At 44.0% G+C, this 23,211-nt stretch overlaps 1 protein-coding gene across 4 annotated transcripts in view; it reads left to right on the top strand.

Moving 5' to 3' along the window:
- The window catches only part of LOC132897870 (protein tweety homolog 2-like), a 43,594-nt gene that overhangs the window by 14,765 nt on the left and 5,618 nt on the right, over positions 1-23,211 (top strand). For 2 of the 4 annotated variants that reach the window (XR_009656396.1, XM_060939117.1), the window contains exons 3-13: positions 8,609-8,720; positions 8,882-9,102; positions 9,613-9,708; positions 11,548-11,620; positions 11,759-11,828; positions 12,500-12,555; positions 12,825-12,929; positions 22,082-22,174; positions 22,296-22,438; positions 22,651-22,788; positions 22,960-23,038. Coding sequence is in view for 3 of the 4 variants with exons in the window: in XM_060939117.1 (XP_060795100.1) it covers positions 8,609-8,720; positions 8,882-9,102; positions 9,613-9,708; positions 11,548-11,620; positions 11,759-11,828; positions 12,500-12,555; positions 12,825-12,929; positions 22,082-22,174; positions 22,296-22,438; positions 22,651-22,788; positions 22,960-23,038 (1,186 nt within the window). In the remaining variant the exon portion in view is untranslated. The remainder of the gene's footprint in view (positions 1-8,608; positions 8,721-8,881; positions 9,103-9,612; positions 9,709-11,547; positions 11,621-11,758; positions 11,829-12,499; positions 12,556-12,824; positions 12,930-22,081; positions 22,175-22,295; positions 22,439-22,650; positions 22,789-22,959; positions 23,039-23,211) is intronic. The other 2 variants (XM_060939118.1, XM_060939119.1) reach the window with 2 other exon arrangements.

Here is a 23,211-nt window from a genome sequence, read left to right on the forward strand (position 1 = left end):
ATATCCCGTTAGTGTTCTTATTAAAACCTGGCTGTTTCAGGGCTTTGTTTTAAAGGACGAGGAAACGGTCATGACGGGGAAGTGGAGGAAGTGACTTGAACACTAAATCAGTGCGTTAAAGCCCTTTGGCTGAGTTTGGATGGCTGGAGCAGAACATGTTGTGGTGAAAGTGCTGAGTGCGGTGATGGATTACGGTGTCGTGTCGTTACTTTGCGCTGTAAACAGCCGTGTTAATGGATTTGAGACACGAGCAGGACGTTGGAGACTCTTTTGTTCTGCCTGGATTTTTTCCCAGTGACAGACAATACAGCACTGTGGGTCGTGTCCCAAATGATTATTCTCCGCCTCCTCCCCCACCCTGTCCCGAGGCCTGTCCTCAAGTGTCCCTGGTGGTGTTTGGTGAAGAAGAATTTCTCTGGAATGATGAAGGAGCGCCACAAAGTGATCAGTGTTGAATATTTCATTTATTCCACAGCGCTGCTGAGTTCTGGACTCTGATTGGTCAGAAGAGAAGGTGTTGATTAATTCTCTCTAACAGCAGCTCTGACAGTAGCGCAGGTTTATATTAATGTTATCGTTTCTATAGTAACCGATCATTCACAGGGCCGTGTCCAGCAGACGCTCTACTGATGATAAACAGATTAAAAATGGTTGATATGGTGAAGTTTTCTAAGAGGAGAAGTGTGTGTGTGTGTGTGTGTGTGTGTTGTCTCTGGAAGGAGTCTCCAGTCAGAAATAAAGCTGGAACTTGAGGTTTCTGACGTCTTCAGGACCGAGGAGGAGTTTACTCTTCTTTACGGTTTCTCAGGAACACGGTGGAACAGGCTGTGATTATAATAATAATTCCACGTCGTGGGAAAACGGTGCCGCTTTCGCTGGCAGATTTACGGCGTTGTGTCTATTACACTGTCCGAGAAAGAAAACACCAGCTTATCTCCTGCTCCTCTCTGGTCAGAAGAACCTTTTTATGCTCCTGCAGAACCAGCTATGATGATGTGTTTATAAAACCCAGCGGATCAGGAAACCCTGACACTAACCCGGTAAAGTGGCTGCGGCTGGCCGGGTCGCTTCAGGGTTCTGTTTCACACCTCGCTTTACTCACGGTTTATTCAGCAGGATTCACACGGAGAGGGAAAATCTGGACTCTGTCAGGAGATGATTTGTGCATGTTCTGTTCAATTAATTAAAGTGATTTATACTAACAATCAATAGTATCACCAAAAGTATGTGCACCCCTGACGATCATACCCATGGCCTTGTTGAACGTATCGTTCCAGATTTATTCCCCTTTTCCTGTTATAATGAGCTCCACTCTTCTGCGAAGTCTTTCCACTAGACTTTGGGGCGTGGCTGTGGGGATTTACATTCAGGAGTGAAATCAGACCCTGATCAGAGCTTTCCCTAAGGTGCGGATATGTGGCGCTTTGCCGCACTGTGCATCGTCAGGACCGCGCTGTCACTTGCACACCAAAAAAAAAAAATCCATACCATAAATTGAAGAATGCAGAGTACTTTCTGCACCTAAATGTCTCCTATTCCCCTCTGAAACCTATCGAAATAGGAAGATATTGTAATATATAGGTCTAGACCAGGGGTTCTCAACCTTTTGCAACCTGGGCCCCACCAAAGCCGGTTCATTGCAGTTGGGGGCCCCTCTTCTCGCCCCGCCCCCATCCCCCCCCAAACACACTCACCCGCAGTGACGCCACCCGACCTACAGCACCTTATATCGACCGATAGATAGATAGCCCTGGGCTAGATTATTATTAGTAGTAGTAGCAGTAGCAGCAGTAGTAGCATTATCCATTCCATAGAAATACATAGGCCTATTATCATTATTAGGCTATTGTTATAATTGGCAGTAGCACCACATTTCTAATCTGCTTTCGGGCATTATTATAATTATTATAATTATTATTATTATTATTATTATTATTATGGCCTATTATCATTACTAAGCTGTTGGCAGTAGTACAAGACTTATGTTCTTTCAGGCATTATTATTATTATTAGGCCTATTATTATTATTATTATTATTATTATTATTGCTGTTGTTGGTTGTTGATATTATTATTATTATTATTATGCTATTATTAATAGGCATTATTATTTATTATTATTATTATTATTAGTGTTTTTATTAGGTATTTTATTAGGCTTATCATTAGCTGGCTATTGATATCATTGGGAATTGGGACCAGGCGTGAATTTAGGTTTTACTTTTTACTGTGCCTTTGTGATCTGCATTTGCATTAATGCGAGACCTGAGCCTGCTTTGCCTTACAAAGATCCTCGATTCTTGGCGAAATGTTTGACAAGCACAGTCTCAAGTCATCCTCAATTTGCGCACGATTGCGATATTTCGTTTTGAGCGCAGTCATTTTTGAAAATCCTGCCTCACACAAGTAGGTCGATGCGAATGGGATGAGCAGTTTCAAGGCTACGTCACACAGTTGCGGGTACTCCTGCATCAATGCTGCCCAGAATGTTGAAAGAGGGCATGAGGTGAAGACTGCCTTAAGTCTACTGTCACTCTTCAGCTCAATAAGCTGTTCCTGCATGTCAACTGGAAGTTCGTCAGCAGTACACACAAATGGATCTCGAACCCACGCAAAAGAGCGATAATCCTCTGTGAAGTATGCCGCAAACTGTTTTCTCATTACCGACAGGTGCTCTGACGCTGCTTGAAAGACAGATGAGAAATCGTGGGAAGTGCCTGCATTACTGATAAAGTCTGCAAGGCTTGGGAACATATCACAGTTCCCCCGACTGATGCGGCCACACCAGAGGTCAAGTTTTTGCTTGAAGGCATCCACTTTCTCTGCGAGAAGCAAAATGTGAGTTTCTCGGCCTTGCAAAGACAGGTTCAAGCCATTCAAGCGGTCAAATATATCGACCAAATAGGAGAGACACGCCAGCCACAAAGGGTCATCCAGATTTTTCGCCAGGTCTGAATTGATTTGTGTCAAAAACCGCTTCACCTCATCTCGCAGCTCATACAAACGTTGTAACACCCGCCCCCTGGACAGCCAGCGAACCTCAGTGTGCAGAAGCAGCTGTTCGTGCTCTGACCCCATCTCCTGACAGAGGACCTCAAACAAGCGAGAGTTTAGCGGCCGTGACTTGATGAGGTTGATCATTTTTACTGATTGGTTCAGCACGGATTCCAACAGAGACGGCGTTTTTTTTGCAGCGAGTGCTTCGCGATGAACCATGCAATGGGTCCATTTTACAAGTGGAGCTACCTGCTTAACGCGAGCAGCTAGACCTTGCTCACGGCCCGTCATTGCTCGTGCGCCATCCGTGCACAAGCCAACGCATCGGTCCCACGCCTTCCCATTCTCGCGAATAAATGAATCAAGGACATTGAAGATGGCCTCTCCAGTTGTGTGTGACTGAAGAGGGCGGCAAAAAAGGACATCCTCCTCAATTAATTTATCCCTGACATACCTGACATATGTAAGAAGCTGTGCCTGTCCAGCAATATCGGTAGACTCATCCAACTGCAAGGCATAGTATGGACTATTTTTAATAAACTGTATTAATTGCTCTCTGATATCATTGGACATATCAGCAATTCTCCGAGCAACTGTGTCATTTGAAAGTGGCACGGTGCCTAATTTGGCTGCTGCACCATCCCCGAAGAATATTCTGCACATGTCCTGCGCAGCTGGCAAAACGAATTTCTCGGCATCAGTGTGCGGTTTCCCTAGCTTACCTATTCTTTTTGCCACCACATATGATGCCTCCAGGCACTGCTTAGATACAGTGCTGTGCATGGAAATTGTTGCCTGTTGCTGATGCAGGCCATCACGCTTTCTTTGAAAGTATTCAAGCGGTTTGTCCTTCAGGCCAGCATGCTTCGTTTCGAGGTGCCTTTTAAGTTTGCATGGCTTCATGCTTTCGTTTGCCAGCACCTCGGCACACACGACACACTGAGGACGAAGATCAGAGGTGACGGTAAAACCAAACTGCAGGTATGATTCATCGTACGTCCGAAGCTTTCTCGCAGCTGGTGGTAGACCTATGTCAGTTGTCTTGGGTTTTTTGACAAGAAATCTATCCATTTTGTTAAAGTATTTGTGAATAAACGTGTGTAATAAAGTTGTAACGATAAGTCTGTAGTAGGCTAAGTCTGTAGTAGGCTAAGGGGGCTAACCAGAGGGAACGTATGGGGCTTATCAGTGAGAAACACGATCGATATCTTTATTCGGGGATTTTATAGTTGCAAATTTTAACGAGGTGTGAATGGTGTACTTACTCGTGTGTGTGTGTGTGTGTGTGTGTGTGTGTGTGTGGGACAGTTGGATTTTTCACACGCAGGGTGAAAAAGGCAAAGGGGTAGTAGACTAGCAGTAAGAAAACAACAAAAACAACAAATTATTTGGGTAGAGCTGAAATGGGGAAAGCAAAAATACAGTGTGGGGTAGTAGTCTTTAAAAAGACTGTTTGGGTTTTGCGCTGTATCGATGGATTGATGATTGTAAACTAGCAAGAGTCGGTACGAGTTAACTCGGCAAGAAACCAGACTAGTGTGTGTGTGTGGCAAGCACTCGCACGGTGGCCACGGTATGCAGACTCACTCACGTGACGTTGCGTCATGTTCGCGTCACGGGCTTAAAATAACCTACACACAAGATTTTATGATAGATTGATGATAGATTTTATAATAGTATTGATTTGTATGTAATAGTCCAATGTCCTGCATTTTGACATGGGTAAATGTGTTGCATCTGCTTAGCTACTATAGCCTGTTAGCCCCAGATTTTTTTTTTTTCCTCCATACATGAAGCCTACTCGCGACCCCCCTGGAGTACCTCCGGAAGGGTGACGAATTGGTGTAAACCAAACGGTGTGGAAAAGGCCGTTTTTTTCTTGGGATAGTGGAGTCAAGGGGATCTGCCAATATCCCTTCGTCAAATCCAGCGTTGAATAGAAGCGAGCAGTGCCGAGTCGATCGAGCAACTCATCAATACGAGGCATTGGGTACGCGTCAAATTTAGACACCGCGTTGACTTTTCTATAGTCCACACAGAACCGGACCGACCCGTCGGCCTTGGGTACCAAGACCACTGGGCTGCTCCAGTCACTGTGGGACTCCTTGACGATGCCCATTTCGAGCATGGTCTCAAGTTCTTCCTGAACCACCTTTTTTTTTTTTTGTGTGTTCAGGTAGCCTGTAAGGGCGGCTACGCACTACCACCCCTGGGGGCGTCTCTAATGTGGTGCTCTGTGAGGGTAGTGCGACCGGGCAGGGGCGAGAACACATCCGAAAACTCGGTCTGCAACTGGGCGACCTCCGTGAGTTGGGTCAGGGAGAGGTGGTCTCCACAGGGGACCGGAGAGGTACGTGATGCCAATGCCCCTTTTTGAACCTCCGGCCCCAGCTCCGCCTTCTCCGAAACCACCAACGCCACGGGGACCTTCTCATTCCAGAGTTTAAGCAGATTGAGGTGGTAAATTTGTAGCGCCCCACCCTTGTCCGTTCGCCTCACCTCGTAGTCGACGTCCCCGACTCGCCGTGTGACCTCAAAGGGTCCTTGCCACTTGGCGATCAATTTGGAGCTCGATGTGGGCAGCAGTACGAGTACCTTATCTCCCGGTGTGAACTCCCTAAGACGCGTACCCTTGTTGTACAGGTGGGCTTGCCGTTCTTGGGCCTGCCGCAAATTCTCCTGAGTTAGGTGGGTGAGCGTGTGGAGTTTTGCGTGCAGGTCCATAACGTATTGAATTTCGTTCTTACTTTGTGAAGGTCCCTCCTCCCAATTTTCCCTCAGCACGTCTAGAATGCCGCGCAGCTTACGCCCATATAATAATTAGAACGGGGAGAACCCCGTGGAGGCTTGGGGGACCTCTCGCACTGAAAACAACAAGGGCTCAAGCCACTTATCCCAATTACGTGCGTCTTCACTTATGAATTTTTTTTATGATATTCTTGAGGGTGCGATTGAATCGTTCCACTAAACCGTCCGTTTGTGGGTGATGCACGCTGGTGCGGATCGGCTTAATCCCCAATAACCCATACAGTTCGTGCAGTGTCCGTGACATAAATGTAGTGCCTTGATCAGTCAGAATCTCTTTCGGGATTCCAACTCGGGAAATAACGCGGAAGAGTGCCCCCGCAATACTGCGTGCTGAGATATTGTGCAGAGGCACTGCTTCCGGGTATCGCGTTGCATAGTCCACCAGAACTAATATAAAGCGGTACCCTCGTGCTGACCGATCTAATGGCCCGACGAGATCCATCCCAATTCTTTCGAAGGGGGTCTCAATTAATGGAAGACGGCGCAAAGGTGCTTTTGGAATGGCCGCTGGATTCACTAACTGGCATTCGCGGCACGCCGTACACCACCTACGGACATCCCCGCGAATCCCCGGCCAATAGAATCGGGCCATTATTCGGGCTAGTGCCTTATCCTGCCCTAGGTGTCCAGCCATGGGATTAAAGTGCGTGACTCGCTCTTTAGTTTGAGTGTCCTGCGTCACTCGGTATAACCTATCCTTCATAATAGAGAAATAGGGGAAGGACGGGGTGGCGTTCGGCGGGAGCGTTTGACCATCGATTACTCTCACTTGGTCAAACGCATGTCGCAGAGTCTCGTCTCGCGATTGTTCTAACGGGAAATCCATGAGGGATTCCCCGAGAGAGGAGGAGCCTGGGGCTCCTCACTCTGACGCGGAGATGACGTAGACGGCTCTGCTAAATGGCAGGACCCACTCTCTACTAAGCGTGTCATGAAATCCCGGCCAATCAGTCCCCAAAATTATAGAGTGGGTAAGGCGAGGATTAACCGCCGCCTTCACTATAAATTTTTCCCCTCAGAAAAAAATGTGGACTGACACCAAAGGGTAGCTGTGAACATCCCCGTGCACACACAACACCTTCACCCCCTGTGCTCCCCCCAGTGCCTCGTTTTGCACCAGGCTTTGGTGAATTGAGGTCTGATTACAACCAGAATCCACCAACGCCTGATATGTATCCCCTTGAATACTCACCGGTATGCGACACACTCCGGCCCGATCGAGGGTGGCTTCTGGCGCGTCGGAGATCCGAACCACCGCGCCCACCTCCATTGCCGTGCACTGCTGTTGGAGGTGGCCCGGTTCCCCGCAGCACCAGCAAACCGGCCCGGGCTTCCTCTCTGCACCGGTGTTCTGGGGCTCACTCACCTGAGGGGGGGGAGAGAGAGACACAGAAGGGAGAAATGGGAGGGCACCGCAGGTGCGGCGGGCCGGCTGGGGTGGCGCCGGCCCCCGCCTCCGCGGTGGGGGAATGGGGCGAGGACGGGACACAGGAGGAGAGAGAGAGAGAAGAGGAGGGAAGAGAAGAGGCTGTCTGCTGTCCTGCCGCCGGAACAGCCGCCAAATGGTCCTCCGCCAGCTCGATGGCCTGATCCAGCGAAGCCGGGCGGTGGCACTGGACCCACTCCGTGGTTCCTGCTGGCAAGCGCGCGACAAACTGCTCCAGCACCACCTGATCGACGATCTCCTCGGCATCGCGGTTGTTGGCCCTCAGTCACCGCCAGCAGGCGTCCCGGAGTTGCTGGCCAAACGCGAACGGCCGGCCGACTTCCTCCAAGCGCAAGGCGCGGAAGCGCTGGTGCTGCTGTTCCGGGGTGCGCCCCACGCCCTGGAGGACGGCCCGGCGGAGGTCCGCGTAGGCCAGCTGGCGGTCGGCGGGGAGCTGTAGCGCGGCCAGCTGCGCCTCTCCCATTAGCAGAGGGAGGAGGCGCGCTGCTCCATCGGCCACCCCGAGGCCTCGGCGACTTGCTCGAAGAGCGTGATAAAAGCCTCGGGGTCATCCTGCGGACCCATCTTGGTTACGGTGGGGGGGGGGGACGGGCCCACGGTGGGAGCGCTGGTGGACCCCGCCGACGCGAGGAGGTGCCGGAACACCTCCCGATCTTCGTGCTGGGCCAGCACCAGGGCCTCAAAGCGCCGTTCCTGTTCCTTGCAGAGGGTGACTAGCGCCTGGTGCTGGCTTTGCTGGGCCGTGGCGAGGGCGTGGACCAGGTCGGCGAACAGGGAGGACTCCATGGGGCTGATCGGCTGCTGTACTCCACAATATCCCGGGTTTCAGCACCACTGTAGCGGTTCAGTACTGGTGGGTGGAGCACAGAGGACGGCAGGACAGAGATCAGGTTCAAAATAGCGTTTATTGCTACACTTTTCAGTTTAACAATTGTAACTTGAACAGACACACACGACTGGCATCTTGTTCAGGGATGAGCTCCCCTCTGCTCTCAGCTTTCCCTCTTTAAATAGGGCGCGGTCACTGGGAAGACACACAAACACAGGTTAATTGCAGTCAGGTGTAGTGATTCTGCCACTTACCTTCCCTGACTCCGCCCTCCTGTCACAGACCGGCGCTTGGCCACGCCCCCGCAAACCCCCGAAGATAAGACAAGTAGGAAAAATAGAGAAAAAGGATCTGGAGCATTCGTTGCAGGCTGCATGCGAGCTGGCGCATGCCCACTTAGCAAGGCAAATTTGAATTTCCCTCCGGGGATTAATAAAGTGATTCTAATTCATTCTGTAAAGACATTAAAAACGTTTCTCAGCAGTGTGCGTGATGAAAAACTACGTTTCTGCTTCTTTTTTTTCGCAGTATCGCAGTTGGCGTGGGTTTCTATGGTAACAGTGAGACCAATGATGGAGTGTATCAGCTGACCTACTCCCTGTACAACACCAATCGCACACTGGTGGGAGTGGAGAACCTGGTGAGGAAAAAATGCACGTCTGTTCTCCATCGCGCACACTGACGCTGTGTGATTAGCATTAGCAACACTCACTGTGGTGTCTATTACATAATTATCAGTAAGAACACGGTGTTGTGGAAATATGATTGGATGGGTCTTGGATCTTGTTCCTCTTGTGACAGCTTTCGTCTACTTTGGGCGGGATTCAGAGCGGGATGAAGGAACACTTGTCCCGATTGGACGAGATATTCGCCACGCGAGGTGACTTTGTTAAATCGCTGACGTTTGTGCAGCAGATGGCGGAGAACCTTATTAAACAGTTGTTGGGTTTGCCGGATTGGGACCGGGCCAAAGTGGATCTGACGCACATCGCTGACCGCACTGCGACTATTGAGTACTACAGGTACACACACACACACACACACACACACACACACCCTGTTCAGAGTCATTTATACACTACAGAGTCACTCAGCACGGACCTCGTTGATTCAGTGAATCAGTAGCAGATTGATGAAGTGAGTCAGTGCTTTAGTGATGCAGAGAATGAGTACGTGTTTAATTTAAGTGAGTCGGTATCTTTATTTGAGTCAGTCTGGCCATTCTCTGTCTCCTGAGAGTCAGCAAGTTCGGCTTTGATTCAGTAATTAACTGAATTTGTTGCTGCAGTAAGTCAGTACGTTACTGATTCAGTGATTCATTACTTTATTGATTCAGCAAGTTAATCTGTTTATTGATTCATTGAATCAGTAAGTTATTGCGTCATTGACTCAGGACAGTATTAGTGAGTTAGTGCCTTGTTGATAGTCAGTCAGTATCTCAGTGATTCAGTGAGTGTAAAACATTTGTAGGTTTCAGTAAAAATGCATCGCTGTTGTTTTAGTAAGGTGTGTGTGTGTGTGTGTGTGTGTAGGTGGCTGACATATCTGCTGATTCTGATCGTTGATCTGTTGATCTGTCTGTTGGCGTGTCTCGGTCTGGCCAAGAAATCACGCTGCCTTCTCACAACGTAATGTTTATCACATGCACGTACGCACTGTTTCATTCACACAGATTTCCTGCATAAATACCATCATCCTGCGCGCGCACACACACACACACCGATTCCAAAAAAGTTGGGACAAAGTACAAATTGTAAATGAAAACGGAATGCAATAATTTACAAATTTAAAAAACTGATATTGTATTCACAATAGAACATAGACAACATATCAAATGTCGAAAGTGAGACATTTTGAAATTTCATGTCAAATATTGGCTCATTTGAAATTTCATGACAGCAACACATCTCAAAAAAGTTGGGACAGGGGCAATAAGGGGCTGGAAAAGTTAAAGGTACAAAAAAGGAACAGCTGGAGGACCAAATTGCAACTCATTAGGTCAATTGGCAATAGGTCATTAACATGACTGGGTATAAAAAGAGCATCTTGGAGTGGCAGCGGCTCTCAGAAGTAAAGATGGGAAGAGGATCACCAATCCCCCTAATTCTGCGCCGACAAATAGTGGAGCAATATCAGAAAGGACTTCGACAGTGTAAAATTGCAAAGAGTTTGAACATATCATCTACAGTGCATAATATCATCAAAAGATTCAGAGAATCTGGAAGAATCTCTGTGCGTAAGGGTCAAGGCCGGAAAACCATACTGGGTGCCTGTGATCTTCGGGCCCTTAGACGGCACTGCATCACATACAGGCATGCTTCTGTATTGGAAATCACAAAATGGGCTCAGGAATATTTCCAGAGAACATTATCTGTGAACACAATTCACCGTGCCATCCGCCGTTGCCAGCTAAAACTCTATAGTTCAAAGAAGAAGCCGTATCTAAACACGATCCAGAAGCGCAGACGTCTTCTCTGGGCCAAGGCTCATTTAAAATGGACTGTGGCAAAGTGGAAAACTGTTCTGTGGTCAGACGAATCAAAATGTGAAGTTCTTTATGGAAATCAGGGACGCCGTGTCATTCGGACTAAAGAGGAGAAGGACGACCCGAGTTGTTATCAGCGCTCAGTTCAGAAGCCTGCATCTCTGATGGTATGGGGTTGCATTAGTGCGTGTGGCATGGGCAGCTTACACATCTGGAAAGACACCATCAATGCTGAAAGGTATATCCAGGTTCTAGAGCAACATATGCTCCCATCCAGACGACGTCTCTTTCAGGGAAGACCTTGCATTTTCCAACATGACAATGCCAAACCACATACTGCATCAATTACAGCATCATGGCTGCGTAGAAGAAGGGTCCGGGTACTGAACTGGCCAGCCTGCAGTCCAGATCTTTCACCCATAGAAAACATTTGGCGCATCATAAAATGGAAGATACGACAAAAAAGACCTAAGACAGTTGAGCAACTAGAATCCTACATTAGACAAGAATGGGTTAACATTCCTCTCCCTAAACTTGAGCAACTTGCCTCCTCAGTCCCCAGACGTTTACAGACTGTTGTAAAGAGAAAAGGGGATGTCTCACAGGGGTAAACATGGCCTTGTCCCAACTTTTTTGAGATGTGTTGTTGTCATGAAATTTAAAATCACCTAATTTTTCTCTTTAAATGATACATTTTCTCAGTTTAAACATTTGATATGTCATCTATGTTCTATTCTGAATAAAATATGGAATTTTGAAACTTCCACATCATTGCATTCCGTTTTTATTTACAGTTTGTACTTTGTCCCAACTTTTTTGGAATCAGGGGTGTGTGTGTGTGTGTGTGTGTGTGTGTTTTATTTATTTATTTATATATATATATATATATATATATATATATATATATATATATATATATATATATATATATATTTTAGTTGTGTCCATGAATGAATAATGATTTTATGTGTGTGTGTTGCAGGATGATGGTGTTTAGCATGCTAATTCTGATAGTGAGCTGGGCGTCTCTGGGAGTCGATATAGCAACAGCTGTGGTGAGTGTTAACACACTTCACAAACTAACTCCTGTGTTACTCAGTACACTGTGCAGTTTGGGACATGATGCCTGTTTATTTAAATCAGAGCAGGGATGTACATTTAGCCTTGTGTGTGTGTCTCTGTCTGTCTTTCAGGGCGTCAGTGATTTCTGTGTCTCTCCAGACAAATTCATCATGAATCAGACTAAAGACACAATCAGCTCAGGTCTGTGTCTCTCTCTCTCTCTCTCGCGCGCGCACGCACACACACACACACACACACACACACACACACACACGCGCCCCTACCTATAAACCTACATTCACAGTCGCATGTGACGAATTCCATCTTCAGTTTGTCTCTTGTGGGCGTGGCCTGTCCAGTTTTTGGGGTTTTTTTAGTTGTGATGAGACGCAGCAGTAGCTGTACTGTAAATACTGTACATCTTCTAATAACTGAAACACACATTAAATAACGCTGTAATCAGTGTGAAAATCAGTCGTGATTTATGTGCTACGTGCTCGGCTTCGTGCTCACTTCATTCTCGGATTAGATTAGCAAAGTGAGCTAACTGTCCTCGTGACGTACACTCACCAGAGACACCAGTGATCTCTGCTACTTCCTGCCAAGCTTTATTTTTATTCTTCCTAACGTCTGTGTCCACATTTAACGAGAGTTAATTACAGAAAGCTGAAGAAAATCCAGTTTAAACATCGCAGAACTCGAGGCTCCACTTCACACATGTATATAGAAACTGAACAGACGTTCATCACTTGGTCACTCGCTCGTGTGAACCGTGTTAGTGTTGATGTGTAAAGTACGAGTGTGTGTTACTGACCTGTAACTGTGTGTGTGTGTGTGTGTGTGTGTGTGTGTGTGTGTGTGTGTGTGTGCAGATGTTGTTCATTATTATCTGTACTGCAGTCAGACGCTTCCCAATCCGTTCCAGCAGGTCTGTATAATTCTCTCTCACTGTATTAATCATGTATCTCATTAGCGATGTGAGTAACGCACTTAACACTCCAAACATTTAACGAGTCTCTGATTCACTTCACTAGTAATCGGATTCACCGAGTCGTCCCAGTCTAACTCTCTCTCCAGTTACTATTTTATGATTCTGAATGTCACGAGATTAACAAGCATTAAGTTAGCTTTTTTTTTTTGTATTATGACCTCGAGAGGAAGTGACATCACTGTGACTGCCTGCTGATCCTGTATCAGTTTCTCCTGCAGTCTCTGACGATCGTCCAGAGATCTCTGACCGCCATGCAGATTCAGGTTCAGGGGTTATTACAGTTCGCCGTGCCGCTCTTCCCTACTGCTGAGGTACACGCACGCACGCGCACACACACTTTGATTCACATCAATTTACAAACAACCAAAATACTGACTCACTGACGAAATAACATGTTGAGTCACATCTCAGTGACTCGGTACAGTACTGAATGATGAGATTCGGGTCGGTACTGATTCACTGACTTGTAGGTCAGTTAGGAATGGCTCGGTATAGTACTGAGTCACTCACTTAACAAGGTACTAAACTGCTAATTCTCGGACTCCTTCAGTCCTGACTCGCTGAACAAAGTACTGTATTATGAATCACTGGCTTGAGAAGTGCTGATTTACTCTCTTAAGAAAGTAAGACATTACTGGCTCATTGACGATATTTATTGTACTGATTTATTGAATCAATGCGGGACTGAATTACTGGCCGAGAATCAGTACTGTATTGAATCAATACGGTACTGAATTACTGGCCGAGAATCAGTACTGTACTGAATCACGGACTTATTGAATCAATACGGTACTGAATCAATACGGTACTGAATCACTGGCCAAGAATCAGTACTGTACTGAATCACACACTTATTGAATCAGTATGGTACTGAATCACAGACTTATTGAATCAATACGGTACTGAATCACTGACAGAATCAGTACGGTACTGAATCACAGACTTATTGAATCAATATGGTACTGAATTACGGACTTATTGAATCAATACGGTACTGAATTACTGGCCAAGAATCAGTACTGTACTGAATCACGGACTTATTGAATCAATACGGTACTGAATCACTGGCCAAGAATCAGTACTGTACTGAATCACTGGCCAAGAATCAGTACTGTACTGAATCACTGACTTATTGAATCAATACGGTACTGAATTACTGGCCAAGAATCAGTACTGTACTGAATCACGGACTTATTGAATCAATACGGTACTGAATCACTGGCCAAGAATCAGTACTGTACTGAATCACTGGCCAAGAATCAGTACTGTACTGAATCACAGACTTATTGAATCAGTATGGTACTGAATCACGGACTTATTGAATCAATACGGTACTGAATCACTGACAGAATCAGTACGGTACTGAATCACAGACTTATTGAATCAATACGGTACTGAATCACGGACTTATTGAATCAATACGGTACTGAATCAATACGGTACTGAATCACTGGCCAAGAATCAGTACTGTACTGAATCACACACTTATTGAATCAGTATGGTACTGAATCACAGACTTATTGAATCAATACGGTACTGAATTACTGACAATCAGTACGGTACTGAATCACTGGCCAAGAATCAGTACTGTACTGAATCACGGACTTATTGAATCAATACGGTACTGAATCACGGACTTATTGAATCAATACGGTACTGAATCAATACGGTACTGAGTCACTGACAGAATCAGTACTGTACTGAATCACGGACTTATTGAATCAATACGGTACTGAATCACGGACTTATTGAATCAATACGGTACTGAATCAATACGGTACTGAATCACTGGCCAAGAATCAGTACTGTACTGAATCACAGACTTATTGAATCAGTATGGTACTGAATCACGGACTTATTGAATCAATACGGTACTGAATCACTGACAATCAATACGGTACTGAATCACGGACTTATTGAATCAATACGGTACTGAATCAATACGGTACTGAATCACTGGCCAAGAATCAGTACTGTATTGAATCACACACTTATTGAATCAGTACAGTACTGAATCACGGACTTATTGAATCAATACGGTACTGAATCAATAAGGTACTGAATCACTGACAGAATCAGTACGGTACTGAATCGCTGGCCAAGAATCAGTACTGTACTGAATCACAGACTTATTGAATCAGTATGGTACTGAATCACGGACTTATTGAATCAATACGGTACTGAATCACTGACAGAATCAATACGGTACTGAATCACGGACTTATTGAATCAATACGGTACTGAATCAATACGGTACTGAATCACTGGCCAAGAATCAGTACTGTATTGAATCACACACTTATTGAATCAGTACAGTACTGAATCACGGACTTATTGAATCAATACGGTACTGAATCAATAAGGTACTGAATCACTGACAGAATCAGTACGGTACTGAATCACTGGCCAAGAATCAGTACTGTACTGAATCACGGACTTATTGAATCAATACGGTACTGAATCACGGACTTATTGACTCAATACGGGACTAAATCAATACGGTACTGAATCACTGGCCAAGAATCACTACTGTACTAAATCAAAGACTTATTGAATCAGTATTGTATTGAATCACTGACTTATTGAATCAGTACGTTACTGAATCACTGACAGAATCACTACAGTACTGAATCACTGGCCGAGAATCAGTACTGTACTGAGTCACGGACTTATTGAATCAGTACGGTACTGAATCACAGACTTATTAAATCAAAATGGTACTGAATCAATACAGTACTGAATCACTGGCCAAGAATCAGTACTGTATTGAATCACAGACTTATTGAATCAATATGGTACTGAATCACTGGCCAAGAATCAGTACGGTACTGAATCACTGGCCAAGAATCAGTACTGTACTGAATCACAGACTTATTGAATCAGTACTGTACTGAATCACGGGCTTATTGAATCAGTATAGTACTGAATCATGGACTTATTCAATCAATATGGTAACGAATCAATACGGTACTGAATCACTGACAGAATCAGTACGGTACTGAATCACTGGCCAAGAATCAGTACTGTACTGAATCACGGACTTATTGAATCAATATGGTAATGAATCAATACGGTACTGAATCACTGACAGAATCAGTACTGTACTGAATCACAGACTTATTAATTCAATACGGTACTGAATCAATACGGTACTGAATCACTGGCCAAGAATCAGTACTGTACTTAATCACAGACTTATTGAATCAATATGGTACTGAATCACTGACATATTGAATCAATATGGTACTGAATCACTGACTTATTGAATCAATACAGTACTGAATCACTGACAATCACTACGGTACTGAATCATGGACTTATTAAATCAGTATGGTACTGAATCACGGACTTATTGAATCAATACGGTACTGAATCAATACGGTACTGAATCACTGACAGAATCAATACGGTACTGAATCACTGGCCAAGAATCAGTACTGTACTGAATCACAGACTTATTGAATCAGTACGGTACTGAATCACTGGCCAAGAATCAGTACTGTACTGAATCACGGGCTTATTGAATCAGTATGGTACTGAATCATGGACTTATTCAATCAATATGGTAACAAATCAATACGGTACTGAATCACTGGCCAAGAATCAGTACTGTACTGAATCACGGACTTATTGAATCAATACGGTAATGAATCAATACGGTACTGAATCACTGACAGAATCAGTACTGTACTGAATCACAGACTTATTGAATCAGTATGGTACTGAATCACGGACTTATTGAATCAATATGGCACTGAATCAATACTGTACTGAATCACTGGCCAAGAATCAGTACTGTACTGAATCACGGACTTATTGAATCAATACGGTAATGAATCAATACGGTACTGAATCACTGACAGAATCAGTACTGTACTGAATCACAGACTTATTGAATCAGTATGGTACTGAATCACGGACTTATTGAATCAATATGGCACTGAATCAATACTGTACTGAATCACTGGCCAAGAATCAGTACTGTACTGAATCACAGACTTATTGAATCAATATGGTACTGAATCACGGACTTATTGAATCAGTATGGTACTGAATCACGGACTTATTGAATCAATACGGCACTGAATCAATACGGCACTGAATCACTGGCCAAGAATCAGTACTGTACTGAATCACAGACTTATTGAATCAATATGGTACTGAATCACGGACTTATTGAATCAGTATTGTACTGAATCACGGACTTATTGAATCAATACGGCACTGAATCAATACGGCGCTGAATCACTGGCCAAGAATCAGTACTGTACTGAATCACAGACTTATTGAGTCAATATGGTACTGAATCACGGACTTACTGAATCAGTTGATAAGATGTTGCAGACTGACATAGTTACAAAGCCTAAATAATCATCTTTGCAAGTCGTCATCAAGGACACACAAACATCTGACTTGCAGGCATCCCTCCCAACATTCAAGGACAGAAGACTCCACTTCTCCTCGGATGGATTTCCCAAATAGCATGAAAAAATTGCTCCCAATGGCTACACTCTCCTTTTTCCAGCCCAAATCTCTCGCGACAAGCAGTGTATCCAGTTCATCAAAATTGTGTTCGTCCAGGACTTTCAGCTGGCTACAAATCTTTTTCACCATCCAAAAGATACATGTCATCTCCAATCCTTTCACCCTCAAACCAAATGGAACATTTAGAAAGGCTTGTTTGATGTACTCTGGGTCCCTGCAAATGGATGTAGTGTTGAAAACAAGCTGGGACCCGATGTTGACACTATTCCTGTGTTGATAAGAAACAGAAAACATAGAGCACATTTAACCCTGGGGGTGAACCAATCTAATCTCCTTCCTGTTTTAAAACAGCATCAGAGTGCACAACCAAATATTGCTTCTAAAATTTCTGCAACGCTAGCTCTTCTGAACATTAGATCACTTTTAAACAAGTCATTTTTAATTAATGATCTTATTTGTAAACACAGTCTTGATTTTTTGCTTCTAACTGAAACTTGGCTGGATCAAGCAAATAGTGCTACCACCCTGATTGAAGCAGCTCCCCCAAATTATAATTTTTTGAATGTTACCCGACAAGGGAAAGGTGGAGGGATCGCAAATATATTCAAAGTCTCTTTTCAATGTAAACAATCCTCACTTGGTGATTTTATGTCCTTTGAACACTTATGTGCACTTGTTACATGCTCTCCTAACATATTATTAACTATTTACAGGCCTCCGAGACATTCAGCCAAAGTCTTTCTTGAAGAGTTTGGTGAACTGTTATCAGTCATTTGCTTAGAGTTTGATTGTCTTATTATATCTGGGGATTTTAACTTGCATGTAGATAATACTGATAACATTTATGCCAAAGAACTATTTGCAATTATTGATAACTTTAACCTAGTACAACATGTTCAGGGGCCGACCCACTCTCGTGGTCATACTCTTGACCTCGTCATCACAAAGGGTCTTACTGTTTCTTATACTGTTGTTGACCTGGCCTTATCTGATCATTTCTGTGTTTTCTTTGAAGTTTCTATGTCTCCTCACATTCAGAACAGCTCAACGACTATGGGTAGGAGAGTTATAAAAGACAACACGTGCTGTTTTTGAGCAAGCTCTCTCTCAGATCTCAACCAAAATGTCAGACTCTGTAGATGATTTACTGGAAACTTTTAATTTAAATATGACCCAAATTATGGATGATATTGCTCCATTCAAAATAAAAAGAGTCAATGATAAGTAGAAAGCACCATGGAAGCAGTACCCAGCTGTTAAACTGCTAAAGAGAGAATGTAGGAAGACTGAAAGAAAATGGCGCAAATCTAAACTTCACATCCATTATCAAATCCATAAAGAGATGCTTTGTAATTATAATTATGAAATTCATAAAGCAAGACAGTCTTTTTTCTCCAACATCAACAGGAATATGAACAATGCCCGTGTGCTATTTTCAACAGTAGAGAAGCTAACTAATCCCCCACCACAATTAGCACCTGAACTTCTCTCAGTTAATAAATGCAATGAGTTTGCATCCTTCTTCAAAGGTAAAATTGATAAAATACGGCAGAATATTTCTCATAATATATCTCAGTTGCAAAAAATTGAAAAACTGCAATCACCAATGACACAGATAGATAACTTCAACACAATGTCAGAATTTTGTTTAATTGATTATGAGACTCTTAAAAAAACTGTACAAAATCTCAGTTCCTCAACATCTGAACTGGACATTCTGCCCACCAACTTTTTTAAGTCTGTTCTTCATCTTATAATTACAGATGTGCTTCAAATTATAAATACATCCTTGGAGACTGGCATTGTTCCTGTGTCCCTAAAAAAAAACTGTTGTAAAGCCCCTTCTTAAAAAAAATAATCTGGATCCTTCAGTGTTAAATAATTACAGGCCAATATCAAATCTACCATTCATCGGGAAAATCCTGGAAAAAATTGTCTTCAATCAATTAACTGCCTTCTTGATATCAAACAGCCGTTTTGATAATTTTCAGTCAGAATCTCGTGCCAATCACAGCACTGAAACAGCGCTGATTAAAGTTATAAATGACATGCATCTTAATACTGATGCAGGCAAAACATCGGTCCTGGTGTTACTGGACCTCAGTGCAGCTTTTGATACTGTAGATCACAACATACTGCTATATCGACTTGAACACTGGGTTGGATTGACTGGTAAAGTTATCAATTGGTTAAAATCATACTTAAAAGATAGAAGCTTCTTTGTTACCCTGGGAAATTGTTCCTCAACGTCAATGTCCTTGACCTGTGGTGTCCCCCAGGGGACGATCCTTGGACCATTACTTTTCAACCTTTATATGCTCCCACTTGGGCAAATTATCAATAAAAATTCAATTTTGTATCACTGCTATGCAGATGATACCCAAATTTATTTTGCTCTATCACCTAATGATTATGCCCCCCTTGAATGTCTCTACCAGTGCATCGATCAAATCAATAGCTGGATGTCACAAAATTTTCTTCAGCTGAACTCAGATAAAACAGAAGTAATTCTATTTGGAAAAAAAGATGAAAGACTCAGGATTACCACTATTCTTGACACAAAAGGGATTAAAACTAAAGAAATGGTTAAAAATCTTGGTGTTTTCATTGACAGCGAGCTAAACTTTGACAGTCACATGAAAGCAATCACTAAAACGGCATTTTATCACCTAAAAAACATTTCCAAACTAAGAGGACTTATGTCAAAACATGATCTGGAAAAACTAATACATGCCTTCATCTCTAGTAGGGTTGATTGCTGCAATGGCCTTTTCACAGGCCTGCCAAAAAAGACCATCAAACGACTTCAGCTGGTTCAAAATGCAGCGGCGAGGGTTCTCACACGAACAAAAAGAACAGAGCACATTACTCCAATTCTAAGGTCCCTTCACTGGCTTCCAGTAAGCTACAGAATTGACTTTAAAGCATTGCTGCTGGTGTACAAATCTCTAAATGGTACAGGGCCCAGTTACCTCTCTGATATGTTGCAGTGGCCGAACCCAATCAGATCTACCAGATCGCAACAGAAAAATTTACTATTAAAACCTGTTGTTAAAACAAAGTGTGGTGAAGCAGCTTTTAGCTACTATGCAGTACAGCTATGGAACCAACTGCCAGAGGACATCAAAAATGCTCCTGCTGTTGGCAGCTTCAAATCTAGACTAAAGACCAAGCTGTTCTCAGATGCTTTCTGTTAAATAATTAATATTGTCTTCTTTACATTCTTTATAATCTTTACTTCTCTGCATGTTTTAAATTTTCTTTAACTTTATCCTATTTTATTCTTTATTCTATTCTACTGGGGTTTTTTTTCTTCTTTCTTTCTCATCTTATTTGAACTACTACTTCATTTTATTGTTTTGTTTTTACTGTTTAATTCTTATTGTTTTCTTTTAATTCTTTTAATTAATTGTTTTAGAATAAAAATTTATTTTATGTAGTTTTATTTCTCTATTGTTTACTGTTTTTGTTTTTACTTCTGTAAAGCACATTGAACTGCCATTGTGTATGAAATGTGCTATATAAATAAACTTGCCTTGCCTTATTGAATCAATACGGTACTGAATCACTGACTTATTGAATCAGTACGGTACTGAATCATTGGCTGAGAATCAGTACTTTACTGAATCACGAACTTATTGAATCAGTCTGGTACTGAATCAATACAGTACTGAATCACTGGCCAAGAATCAGTATGGTACTGAATCAGTACAGTACTGAATCACTGGCCAAGAATCAGTATGGTACTGAATCAATACGGTACTGAATCACGGACTTATTGAATCTGTACGGTACTGAATCACGGACTTATTGAATCAGTACGTTATTGAATCAGTATGGTACTGAATCACAGACTTATTGAATCAGTACGGTACTGAATCAACAAATAACTACATCACTGGGTCTGATGCCCTTGGTGTGTTTGACTTCTTAAGAGGTGTGTGTGTGTGTGTGTGTGTGTGTGTGTGTGTGTGTGTGTGTGTGTGTGAGAAGGTTCTTTGTCATTTTTATGTTTCACATGTAAACAAAATTTGTGCCTCAGGGCCAGCAGTGTATATAAATAGAAAAATTAAAATAAATATAAAAATAGAATAGATGGAAAAAAATAGTGCAGCCGTGATTTAAGAAGTGTTCAGTTGAAGAGTAAAAACTTCAGTATGTGCAAAAATGCAAAATGGGGGGAGTGGGGGGGCAGCATCAGAGCTTAGGCATCGTATTCATTAGCCTCACAGCTTCTGGGAAGAAGCTGCGCTGGAGCCTTGGTGTTTTGGCCCTGATGCTGCAGAGTCTTTTTCCTGAGGGGAGGAGGCTGAATCGTCTGTGTGCTGGGTGGGTGGAGTCACCCATGATGCGGGCCGCTCTGCTCCTGCACCGGCTGTTGTAGATGTCTTCCATGGACGGCAGGCTGCAGCGGGTGATGATCTGTGCTGTGTGCATACCAGGAGGTGATGGAGGAGGTCCGTGTGCTCTCCACCACACACCTGTAGAAGGCTCCCAGGACCGCAGGGCTCAGTCCGGCCCGCCTTAGGCTCCTCAAAAAGTAGAGGCGTTGGTGGGCCTTCTTGACCACGCTGGCTGTGTTCGTGGTCCATTTCAAGTTGCTAGAGATGTAGACCTCCAGGTACTTGATACTGTGGGCCATCTCTACAGCTTCTCCTCCAATGTAGAGGGGGAGGGGGCGTGGTCACCTCTCCTGAAGTCCACAACCCCCCCCCGATGCAGAGAGTGTTGTCCCTGCACCAGTCCACCAAGTCCTCCATCTCCTGGCTGACTCATCGCCATGGGATATCTGTCCCACCACCGCCGTGTCGTCCGCGAAATTCACAATACGACTGCCCGGGTGTTTAGCGGAGCAGTCGTGTGTGAGCAGAGTGTAGAGCAGGCTAAGGACACAGCCCTGGGGGGAGCCGGCGTTGAGGATGATGGTAGAAGAAGAGATGCCGTGGATCTTCACTGTCTCTGTGTGTTTCTGTTTCAGATTGATCTCCTGGGTCTTAAGGTCGTGTTGAACCATTCTGAGGCACAGCTCCATCAGATGACTGCTCTACTCGACTGCAGAGGAATCAATAAGGTACTGATTCACTCAGGCACTGACTCTCAGAACTGGCTCGTACTGAATCGGTCTGGGCTGTGATGATGAATCAATAAGATTAATAGGATACTAACTCAAGTCGGTGCGTGTGTGTGTGTAGGACTATCTGGACGCTCTGATGGGTGTGTGTTATGATGGTGTTGAGGGGTTGCTGTATCTCAGTCTTTTCTCTCTGCTGTCCGTCACTGCATTCTGCACCATGATGTGTGTGATTCCTCGAGCCTGGAGACAAATCAACAACCGGTACACACGCACACTAAATGCAGTTGATAAAGGTCAAAAGCAGTTTTATCCTCCGTTTTAGAACAGAACTGTGATGTAATGACACGGTGAGAATAAACAGCTAATTCATGACTCTGTCAAATCCCAGCGAGATGAGGATTCAGCTAATAGTACAAGTATCATATCACTGCCTCTCTCTCTCTCTCTCTCTCTCTCTCTCTCTCTGTGTTTAGAGAAGGGGATTATGGGGATTTTGATGACTCGGACCCTTTCAGCTCTCGAGCTCAGACTGAAAACTTGCACACTTTTTACAGCTACAGCAGCAGCCAGAACAGCCTTCACTCAGCACCGGCTCCGCCCTCCTCCAACATGTGAGAGAGACACACACAGAGTATTAGTAAATAACCAAGGCATAAGATCCTCTGCTCAAAAGCTGGTAGATAAAGCAGGCTGGTAGAAAGGGGTGGGGCTCGTCACATGATCCACTGGGATGGAGGAGCTTCATCTGTTTCTGTCTCTCTCTCTCTCTCTCTGTCTGTCAGGAATCAGTCGTCAGTGTTTGGTGGACACGCCCGTTTTGAGGATGCACCACTGATAAACAGAGGCTCTCCTCCTCCCTCAGTGAGTCACCATTTTACACACACACACACAGATGTTGTAAAAGTTTGTCTATTCATCAGTCCGTCTCTCTGTCTGTCTCTTTCCTCTTTATTTCAGCTAATTCTGTGTTTTTATATTTTTCTCTCTCTCTCTCTAAACTCTTGGCCGTGTAGAAACTGTGTAAGTTGTATTTC

The sequence above is a fragment of the Neoarius graeffei genome, chromosome 14 (genome assembly GCF_027579695.1).
Source record: "Neoarius graeffei isolate fNeoGra1 chromosome 14, fNeoGra1.pri, whole genome shotgun sequence".
Classification (NCBI taxonomy): domain Eukaryota; kingdom Metazoa; phylum Chordata; class Actinopteri; order Siluriformes; family Ariidae; genus Neoarius; species Neoarius graeffei.